We start from the raw sequence: 11,435 nt of genomic DNA on the forward strand, positions 1-11,435 counted from the left end.
AAAAAAAAATATTAAAAGAAAAGTAGATAAGGTGCTGTTGAATATGCTTCCAGTGTCATAAAAATAATATTGTGATATTTAATTGTGTCAATACTTTTAAAGCTCAACACGTACATGCTAAAACAGCAAGTTAAAAACAGTTAAAAATGTTGTTTTCTAGCCTCAGTTCTTTATATAAAGGGTGAGATTTCTACCACATGTGGTTGGTTATGATAAATACAGCGATATGTGGTTCCTTGTTATTGCGCCACGTCTCCTCTGGGGGGCGCTCGATTGGCTGGAAAGTAATTACTACTACTCAAAGTTAAATTAAAACCTGAGAGACTATTGTAGCATTACCTGGAACCTACTATTAATATTAAATAGAAATGCTTTCATAATTGTGCATTTTTTAAAAATAAAAACAGACAAGAGAAAATGTATAAACACTTTTCTTTATTTTCAATAAAACATCCCGATATAAAAAGTGATAATTATAGGTCCAGTAAATGAAGCAGCGGGAGATACAAAGGTTTGAGATCACAGCGGTCATAAAGTGCAACAACAACACATGTACACTTCATGTCACATGTAGCCAAAGAAAAATATATAGAAAATTAGTTGTTTTTTTTAACCGTCACAACAACATGATCGACCAGCAGAAGAAATTCATGTCTATTGTTGAGTGTTAAACTAATTGTTTCTAAACAAGTTAGTCATTTGTGAAACAACTTTATTTAAAAAAAAATGTAACACAAAAGCGATATTTTGGTTAAAGTTGTGTAGCTATAATGCAAAAAATACAACCCGGTCATAAATCACTCCACATAAAATTAAAAGACCCAAAAAACGTGTGACCTTTGTTTCTTCGGTGAGCAGCGTATAAAAATAAAACTTTACGTTTACAAAGTTGAGGTGGCTGATGCGTTTCGTCGATCTCGAGAGGAAGTACTTCAAGAATGAGCTTCACAGGAAATCAGGAAGACACACAAAGGGATCGCGACGTCGTCGTCTAGTTCGACTTAACTACGACACAAATGATACGGAAAATAAAAGCTTTTTTAAACTATGAAAATATGATTTAATCTAAATCTTTAAGTCAGATTGACCTCTTGTTTGAGTTCTAAACTAAAAGCTGAATTTTAAACAAAAGTATTGTGTTAAAAACGTAAACATGTGCTATCGTTTTAAGTCAAACTGTTACGAAAAGCGGAAAAAGTTCGGAATTTTATTTAAAGCATTTGCGTTATTGCACGTAATTTTGTCAATACTGCAGAAAAAGTCGCATCCTTTTGACGTTTAGATGTCAACAAGATGATTATTTTACATCCTTATCGTTTTAAGTTGAGTTAAGGGTTAAGTTTTATCTTAAACAATGGCTGTTGCCGTTGATCCAATGAACCTGTTTTTATTTAAACCTTTTACATCGGTTTCGAGGAGTTCACTGGAAGATTGTGAGTCATCGTCCGAGTCTTTCCTTCGAAAGAGTCGGAAACAAACTTCCAGTATCTTCGGTTTCTTTTTAAACAAGTTCAGGCGAGGCAAGTGACGTCTTAATCGAATAAAATTTAAAAAAAAGATACCGAGGGCTTTTGAAGAAAAAAACTTGGCAGGGAGCTGGCTGGAGTTAGGACCTGGAAGCTGCAGAAAGTTACTGGTCCCGAGCCTCGTACAGAAGTTTGGCCGCCTGTGGAGGATCAGCGAACAGTCAGAGCATTTCCACTGAATCAATGAGAGATACTTCCTAAGGAGTTCACAGCGAAACTGTTAAACATTACATCCTCCAACATTTACTGTCAAAAAATAATATATTAATTGGTGATCAATTAAAAGTTACAATTTATACCAACAAAAAAGCAAAAAATAAAAACCTTTTCGGCAAAAGCAAGGATATATTTTAGGGCCCAATATCGGGAGTTCCTACAGTTTAAAGATGATTTCCATTGTGTGTGTAGGTGTGTGTGTGTGTGTTTTCATTATTCAATTCCAGAAACGTTGATTCAATTTAAAGGAATTCAAGCTTTTTTTTTTCTATTGAAGAGCAAAAGAGTTTTTTGAAGTTTTAAATAGTTTTGAAGCCGTAAAAAAACTTCTTCAACCTTAAATGTATTTCTTTTATAGATTATATTTATCATTTTTATTGAACAAATGTACCTTCGTCAGGTCTTACCTTGTGCATGGCAGCCAACCACAGCGAGGCAGCTTTCTTGTCTTCAGTGGCCTCTAGGTGGAGCTGCTGAGCTTCCTGAGAACCCATTGGCTTGTAGTGAAGCAACATTCCACTGGCCCGGGAAGTCCCTCCTGCGAAAAAAAATACACAACTTCTGGGATAAATCTCAAGTGCGTACTTCACATGTAGTAGTGAGTCATCGCGACAAAAAACACATTTTTAGTTGAACGTGCAGAAAAATAAAAGATGCGAAATGAAGGTTTTATTGTTATAAACAGATGTAAAAAGGAATCAAAGCGATGATGTCATGAGAGCTGACCTTCAGAAATATCATGACCGTCCAGCAGACTGGTGTACGTGTGAACGTCACTATCTGATCGCAGTCAGAGCAGCAGAGGAAAAGAGTGAGTGTTAGTTCGCAAGATTCAAGCGGATCGTTCGGCCAATCAGAGAGCAGCAGCAGCGACAGAGAGAAAACATGAACCATCACCTCCTGGACTCGTCCCGTCCGTCAAGATCTGCATGCTGGAGATGCGAGACAGTTCCACCTCGAAGTGACTTTCTCCGTCAAGGAACATGTACCTGAGCCACAACATACGGAAAATATAGATGTACTTAAATATCGCGATATTTGTCTTTACAATACTGTATCGATATTCAACAGTCTCTTTTATGAGCATTTTTGTGTTGCATTTGAACTTCCGGCCACTGGATGGCAGCAGTTATAACTTCCTCCATAGCTAAAGGAACAAATCCTTGTGATGACTGAGGATGAGAGGATACAGTGGACTCCAGAAGCTTTTAAAGCTTATATTTGGACATATTCTGGTTTCCAAACAAATGAAAGTAGTTACAACTTCGTCAAGAGTCATGTGGTCTGTAAATTCTGCAACACCAGAGTCAAGTACTCGACAATACTACATATCTATCCTCGTTACTACAGTATCTCAACATATCGTATTGTCGCCCCTGTACTGTGATACGCATCGTCAGATTCATGTCAATACACACCCCTCACCACACAAACTTGCACTTCAGAAAATAAATGCGATTCATTTTAACTCACCTTTGGTTGTTGGAGAGACGACATGTCATCGTTTCAGACTTATCAGACGATCCCAGAGTCACGAGGAAAGGGCTGCCTGTCGGTCAAGACAAGAGTTGGAGATCAAATGAAAGACAAAAAAAAAGATCATGAACGTCGGCGTCATGACCGACTCACCTGCCAGTAACACTTTGATCTGCTTGTCGTAGAACTCCGTCTCCTTCTGCGAGACGAGGCTGCACTCGGCGCACTGTCGCACCGGGTCCACGAAACACATGCGCGGCAGCGACACCTTCTTGCTGCAGCACTTGTCGCAGAAACAGCGGCCGCAGCGCCGGCAGTGGTGCTATGACATCACACAGTGTCAGCTTAGAACGACCATTGAGAAACTAGTTTTCCTCTAAGACCAAGTCTGCTTGAACTTCAGTTTTGGAGTTATTTTATCTTTTATTTTGAAACTCTATAAGGTGACTAACAGCTGGAGAAAAATGCTAGATATACTGTTAATATATACTCTGAAAAAGCTGTTTCAGATTCTGAAGTAGCTTAGAAGTATTAGAGACTTTAATTTATGTTTAAAGGACATATGATTCATTCTAATATTATACCAAAATTAATATTAACTATTGAAAAGCCTAAAAGGAAAAGGGAAAGAACAGTACAAAAAAAGTAAACGATACATCAAAGATCATCTTCTTATCTCTCTAAAACATTTACTAGTTGTATATAGATCTGTACAAATGTGATGATAATATACGTTTAACATTGAATTTAAGTTAACGACGATCCTCATTCAAACTCACGATTGAACCACTTTATTTTTCCATTAAAACAGATTAAAAGTAAGTTTCTTATCTGTGGATTTCATTATTTAAAGCACCATAACATCCCCCAAATCAGAGGTCCCCCAAATCTTTATTGCACTGCAGAACAGGTTTAATGCGGGCATTATAGTCATTATATTCGCCAACCTTCAGATAAACATACAAAAAAAAAGTAAAAAATTGTATTCGGCTCATTTTCACTAGTTAACAGGTTTATTTTTTGAGTAAACTTAATTTCAATGAGCGTCTTGACATGTCATGAGTCACAGTTGAGTCCAAGTGGTTTCGAAAGCGGGTTTTACTTTAAAGAAAAGGTCTGTCAGAGAGTAACCATCAATAGAACAGAATTTATATTCATTCTTTTTTCTTCCTGTGCGGCTCAGGCTGGTACTGGTTGTCTGGCAGAGGGCTCTGCCCTAAATCACTCGTATAAATTTAAAGATACGAGTGAGATTGTGTTATTATCTTTCGTTTTTAGCGGCTCAATCAGATTTGAAAAAGGTTAGAGTTTTGCTCAGGATACAGGTCCCTTTAAAAAAAGTCATTTCTTCACTAACCTAATCAATAAAATGGCTTTGAAATTCTGTTGGTTGAGCTCAAAGTACAGATATTCGACTGACAAACAAGACAAGCCAATAGAAGCTAAATAAAGTTTGGATTTCCCTTTAACCAAACTGACCTTTCTCCTGATGAAGTCAAACTTGGTGTCACACTGCATACATCTTGGACACTGGACGAGGAAAAACAGGAAGTTACACAACATGCTGAGTGAAGTCAGAATGTCAGTGACCCTTAAAATAAAAACATTGGTTTGTGAGTCAGCGAGTAAACTGTTATTAAAAGATGTTGTGATTTAGTATTTATGGATGTATGGATGGATGGATGGTGTCCGTGTTGGTTCAATTTTTGAGATAACAAGTTGGAAAGATGGAAGATATTGTGCACATTTTTACAGCACAACACTGCACAACTTTGGTTTGTTTTCATTTAGGGGTGCTCAGATGAGCAAACAGAGGGCTTTTGTGTGTCTCTGGATCACTAGCACTGTCAACAAAAGAAGGACAGTGTTGACAGATAACCAACAAAACCACTTCAGAGACAGCAAGAGGCGCGTTTCATACGTCACGAAAATAGATCTTCACGATTACAAAACTGTTGCACTTAATGTTATTCATTTAGACTAAAATAATTTATACAAACTGCAGATAGAAATAAGTCTCAACAGTTCAAGTAAATCTGCAAACATAGCCATGTTAGCTAGCTTACATGACAGCGTGAAGCTAGCAAGGCTGTGCCGGATGTTGTGATTCCTCTTTTTAAAAGAAAGGGTTTTGCTTGAACTTTCTATTACAAAAATAAATAAGAATACGCATTCAACTTTATTTTCAATTATTGTTAAAGATAGAGACATTTTTTTTTCTTTTAACCTTTAGGTAATGACTGAGGAAACTTTTATTTTTTAAGATTTTACCGGAAACGCATTCCTGATCGACGCAACCTGTGTATCCGTCAAGAAAAAAAAAATGTCAACTTCTGACCCACCTCTTTATCCGGAACCCACTGCGGTTCGTCCAGAGAGAACGGGCTGTTGAAGGCGCCGTTCTCGGGCATCATGCGAAGCCCGCTCGGACTCCGGACGAGTTTCTTTCCATCCGGCGCTGAAGACATTTTCTTTCAGCTGCTCGCAGAGCCGTGCGGAGTTAAGTATGGAACACGCCCCTGCGCTGTGATTGACAGGGGGCGGGTCCAATTAGAGGGCGCGATTCCCGTCACGTGAGAGGCGGAGGCGAGTGAAGTGTTTTGGTTTGTGAGTTTAATTCTTTAAACAAATCACAAATAAACGTTTTGTGGGCCAAAAAATATACTATATATATATTACTTAAGTATAATATTTATCTACAAAACATTATGTTTTGTCAACATTCACGTTTTTTTTGTGCGTGTAATTAATAACTTTTCAAAGAACACAAATTAAAAATATGTGTTGCTTCGTACGAATAGTTTTCTAAAACTATCAAATATCTGAGGTCAAATTTGCCAAAAGAATAAGATTATACCGAAAAACTTCAATCACGTGACGTGACTCCTCCCACTAAATGCTCGCACCTGTGTGATGATCAGTAACACCTGTGCATATAAAGTTGCAGGTGAGTCCAGGATTTCAGTGACAGTCGAGTTAACAGGTGAGTCCGTTTCTGAGGTTTAAACTCTGTCTTAGTTGAATGTTTACTTACATTTGTTATGTCAAGTTTTAGCAAATAATTTTATTCTGTGTAAAAATCTATTTAGATTTATTGTATTTCAACTGAGTTAACTTTTAAGACATAATGCATACATTTCTGAATGTATTTTTCAGTGCAAATGATTAAACTATTGAATCTCTTTTGTGCTCCTTAGATGACCTCGTGAACCTGAAGAGCTCCTGATGTTTGCAGTAGGTGAGTAAAGTACTACTCTGAGTAGTATCTGATCCTGTCGTCAATCTCTGAAGCGTCTAACCGTGAGTACCTTTTTCTTTTTCTATCGCGGTGCAGGGCAGAGACGGGCACATACACTCACACTAAAAGTTATTAAACGGGCAAAATGGTTATTAAACGGGCTTTTAAAAAAAAACTAAATATTTACGGGATTTTTCGACTTTATTTTCCAATTTGAGGAGAAGGACGAGAAGGCCTGCCGGATCCACGACCACCAGGTGAGACCTTCTTGTCCACATGTTCAAGTGTTAATTTTACTTTAACATTCAAGCTACATCTGCAAAACTGTCATTTAAGTATTTGAATTAAACTTATTAATTATATTTTAGCGCAATTCAAATTCAACATTCTTCTTTTCTTCAGGTGGAAGATGCTGCAGCTGCTGGACTTCTCGAAGATGGAGCAGGTTCTAAGAAGACGACGATGAAGATGCAAACGTTGACATTAAAATCTGTGACATGAATGTAAACGTTGACGTTAAAATGTGTTGTATGACATCAATGTAAACATTGTAATCACTGTCTGTACCATTGCTGTATGATGTAAAATGTATGAATAGCTAATGTTGAAGAGCTAAAGCTAATGATTGATTTATTGTGCTTGTATATACAGTATATTGACATGCTAAGGCTAATGTTGTACATAAATGTTAGCATGATTGTCCTGCAGATCTGATGCTAACTTGACTTTGTTTCCCCCTAGCAGATGCTAATGCTAACATTGATTTCCTCAACAGGTGATGTTACTGATGTGCCAAGGATGAGTGGCTAATGTTGACATGCTAAGGCTAATGTTGTACATAAATGTTAGCATGATTGTCCTGCAGATCTGATGCTAACTTGACTTTGTTTCCCCCTAGCAGATGCTAATGCTAACATTGATTTCCTCAACAGGTGATGTTACTGATGTGCCAAGGATGAGTGGCTAATGTTGACATGCTAAGGCTAATGTTGTACATAAATGTTAGCATGATTGTCCTGCAGATCTGATGCTAACTTGACTTTGTTTCCCCCTAGCAGATGCTAATGCTAACATTGATTTCCTCAACAGGTGATGTTACTGATGTGCCAAGGATGAGTGGCTAATGTTGACATGCTAAGGCTAATGTTGTACATAAATGTTAGCATGATTGTCCTGCAGATCTGATGCTAACTTGACTTTGTTTCCCCCTAGCAGATGCTAATGCTAACATTGATTTCCTCAACAGGTGATGTTACTGATGTGCCAAGGATGAGTGGCTAATGTTGACATACTAAGGCTAATGTTGGCCTAACTGACCTGCAGATCTGATGCTAACTTGCCTTTTTTTTTTTCAGCGGTTGCTAATGCTAACATTGCTTTCCTCAGCAGGTGATGTTACTGCTGTGCCGAGGATGAGTAGCTAATGTTGACATGCTGAAGATAATTGTTAGACTTCATTGTGTATATATATATTGACATGCTAAGGCTAATGTTGTACATAATTCTAAATGTTAGCATGCTTGAGCTGCAGACCTGATGCTAACGTTACTTTTAATCAGAAGATTCTAATGCTAAGACTTGATCTGCAGGTGCAGTGCCAAGGAGGAGCAGCTAAAGTTGTACTACCCACCAACATTAACTCAAAGATGATGCTAACTTGACTTTTGTTTAGCAGGTGCTAATACTAACATTGATTTCCTTAGCAGGTGATGGTGACTGCGGTGCCAAGGATGAGTAGCTATTGTTGAAATACTAATAGTTAGACTTGATTGTATATGTATTGAAATGCTAAGGATGGATTTATTTACAATGCTTATATATTGACATGCTAAGGCTAATATTTTACATGAATGTTAGCATGACTGTCCTGCAGATCTGATGCTAACTTGACTTTTCCCCCTAGCAGATGTTAATGCTAATATTTATTTCCTCAACAGGTGATGTTACTGCTGTGCCAAGGATGAGCTAATGTTGAAATGCTAATTGTTCAACTTAATGTATATATAGATATGCTAAGGCTAATGTTGTACATACTCCTAAATGTTAGCATGCAAGACTTAATCTGCAGGTGCAGTGCCAAGGAGGAGAAGCTAAAGTTGTACTACCCGCCAACATTAACTCAAAGATAATGATGCTAACTTGACTGTTTTTTTTTTGTTTTTTTTAAATCAGAGGGTGCTAATGCCAACATTGATTTCCTTAGCAGGTGATGGTGACTGCTGTGCCAAGGATGAGCAGCTTATGTTGAAATGCTAATTGTTAGACTTGATTGTGTATATATACTGAAATGCTAAGGATGACAAGATGGATTTATTTACAATGTTTATATTTACATGCTAAGACTAATGTTGTACATAAATGGCCTTCCAGGGTGAAGTGATGGAAGTGCCAAGGATGTGTAGTTAATGTTGACATGCTAACATTGATTTCCTCAGCAGGTGATGGGGACTGTCATGCCAAGGACGAATAGCTAATGTTAGCTTAATTGGCCTGCAGATCTGATGCTAGCTTGCCTTTTTTTCAGCGGGTGCTAATGCTAACGTTGCTTTCCTCAGCAGGTGATGTTACTGCTGTGCTAAGAATGAGTAGCTAATGTTGAAATGCTAATTGTAAGACTTCATTGTATATATATTGACATGCTAAGGCTAATGTTGTACATAATCCTAAATGTTAGCATGCTTGAGCTGCAGACCTGATGCTAACGTTACTTTTAATCAGAAGATTCTAATGCTAAGACTCGATCTGCAGGTGCGGTGCCAAGGAGGAGCAGCTAAAGTTGTACTTCCCGCCAACATTAACTCAAAGATGATTATGCTAACTTGAATTTTTTTTTCAGCAGGTGCTAATACTAACATTGAATTCCTTAGCAGGTGATGGTGACTGCTGTGCCAAGGATGTGTAGTTAATGTTGACATGCTAATGCTAACATTGATTTCCTCAGCAGGTGATGGGGACTGTCGTGCCAAGGATGAATAGCTAATGTTGAAATGCTAATGTTGGCCTAATTGACCTGCAGATCTGATGCTAGCTTGCAATTTTTTCAGCAGATGCTAATGCTAACATTGATTTCCTCAACAGGTGATGGATCTGTTGTGCCAAGGATGAGTAGCTAATGTTGAAATGCTAATGTTGGCATAACTGACATGCAGATCTGATGCTAGCTTGCCTTTTTTAGCAGGTCCTAATGCTAACATTCATTTCCTCAGCAGGTGATGGGACCGTTGTGCCAAGGATGAGTAGCTGATGTTGAAATGCTAAGGCAAATTGTCAGACTTCATTGTATATACACTAAAGATGACATGATGGATATATTTAAAATGTCTACATATTGACATGCTAAGGCTAATGTTGTACATAAATGTTAGCATGATTGACCTGCAGATCTGATGCTAATTTGACAATATTAATATTTGTATATAATTAACTGACTCTCTGTGCAGGTGCTAATTCTAACTTTGCCTCCTGCTGGTGCTAAACACATACTATACTTAGGTTAGTAGCTTCCTTTAAAAAGCTTATACTTTTAACTAATTTTGAGTTTATGTATCTTGGCTAACATGTTTGTTTTTTTTTCAGCAGGTGCTAAGGCTAACTTTGACCTGATCTACAGGAGATCGATGCTTACTATGCTAAGGTGAGTTACTTGTAAAGCTAATGCTAATAATGAACTGTGTATATTGTACTTTTTGAAATGCTAACCTTCTCTATGGCAGATCGCTGGGTATGTGAATTACTTCAAATTTTATTAAATATAAGCTATGTCCATATAATGGCTAACATGTTTTTTGTTTTTTTCAGCAGGTGCTAATGCTAACTTTAACTTTCTCTCTAGCAGGTTAATGCTAATACTTTCTCATTCCACACATGTAATGGTTGAATATTCTAATGCTAACCTGACTTTGGCAATTGACTGACGGGTTCTGTAGGTCATGTGATGTCGATAAGAAGGTTGTCACGGTCAACCAAGGTTTGAACTTCGCAACAAGCGTTTGCATTTAAAAACAACATTTCAAAGGTACAAATGTATTTTTACATCCAGACTGGTTTGAATGTTTTCTTGAAATGTTTACACTTTTACAAAAGGGTTTAACTTTTTTCCTTTTCCAACAATGGTTTGAGGTTTAACATGGTTTTTGTACACAAAGGGTTTCTTTTTAAATGCAAAGGTACACATTATTTTTACACCGTCTGGTTTAAATGATCTTTTGACATGTGTGTTCTAAAAGGTTTTTTTTTTTTTTTTTTTTTCTCCGACAATGGTTTGACATGGTTTTATAAACAAAGGTACAAATCTTTTTTCACATCAAATATGGTTTGAAATGGGTTTTTGGTACAAAAGGTTTGAATTTTTTTTTTTTTTTAAATCCATGGTTTGACATTTAAAAATGGACACAAGGTTGAAATCTTTTTCTTCAAATGTTTGAAGTGTTTATCCTTGATCCACAATGGTTTGTACTTGGTTATTCAAAGGTTTACTTCTATGTACAAGGTGTTTGTAATGGTATACAAGTGTTCAATTATATTTTTCTTAGTATTTAAATGACATGTTTAAACTTCTATTGTTTTGAACTTTTTTTTTCTGCTCTAACAGGCTAAACCAGCAGATGACTGTCATGAGGCCTTCATCCCTGGATTGACTGTCTCCGGCAGTAGCATCTAGATCGACTCGTCAACCTTGTTTAAAGTTTCTTTTTAAAATAAAATTCTCAAACTTTTTACTGACTCATTTTGATTGACTTTAGCCTTATAGGTTTTTTTTTTTTCCTTCCCCTCCTGATTAAACACTTGAGTATCAATCAAGGCTTTTCTTCAACTACCAACGTTGGCAAAACATTTGTGATGAGACTCTTCATGTCCATGTGGATCATCCTGAGCAGAACCGTCTAGTTTCATCATGACAAACTCGACACATTTTATAGTTTAATGTCCAACTTTAGGTTCAGAATTAAACATTTATTCATTACACACTTGTGAACCAA

The 11,435-nt window shown here is 37.1% G+C and overlaps 1 protein-coding gene across 2 annotated transcripts; it reads right to left on the reverse strand.

The window, feature by feature from the left end:
• Positions 1-415: 415 nt before the first annotated feature.
• On the reverse strand, positions 416-5,737 carry zfyve21 (zinc finger, FYVE domain containing 21). 2 transcript variants are annotated; one of them, XM_087780133.1, is made up of 8 exons: positions 5,561-5,737; positions 4,698-4,748; positions 3,372-3,540; positions 3,216-3,291; positions 2,640-2,731; positions 2,469-2,522; positions 2,150-2,280; positions 416-1,666 (listed from the first exon to the last, which is right to left on the reverse strand). In XM_087780133.1, exons 1-8 carry the CDS (start codon positions 5,684-5,686, stop codon positions 1,631-1,633), a joined length of 735 nt encoding a protein of 244 aa, XP_087636259.1. In that variant the 5' UTR covers positions 5,687-5,737; the 3' UTR covers positions 416-1,630. The 2 variants fall into 2 exon arrangements, with proteins under 2 accessions (XP_087636259.1, XP_087636260.1); XM_087780134.1 differs by lacking the exon at positions 2,469-2,522 and having other exon boundaries at positions 5,561-5,732.
• Between the last annotated feature and the right edge of the window lie 5,698 nt (positions 5,738-11,435).

The sequence above is a fragment of the Callionymus lyra genome, chromosome 18, assembly GCF_982586985.1.
Source record: "Callionymus lyra chromosome 18, fCalLyr1.hap1.1, whole genome shotgun sequence".
Taxonomy (NCBI): domain Eukaryota; kingdom Metazoa; phylum Chordata; class Actinopteri; order Syngnathiformes; family Callionymidae; genus Callionymus; species Callionymus lyra.

Bases quoted from the DNA above. Each gene is read 5' to 3' on its own strand.
- zfyve21 (XM_087780133.1), bottom strand. From the start codon at position 5,686: ATGTCTTCAGCGCCGGATGGAAAGAAACTCGTCCGGAGTCCGAGCGGG. The intron at 2,732-3,215 runs GTGAGTTAAAAT...GTTGTGGCTCAG, and splicing joins CGTCTCTCCAACAACCAAAG to GTACATGTTCCTTGACGGAG. The intron at 1,667-2,149 runs GTAAGACCTGAC...GATCCTCCACAG, and splicing joins GGTTGGCTGCCATGCACAAG to GCGGCCAAACTTCTGTACGA.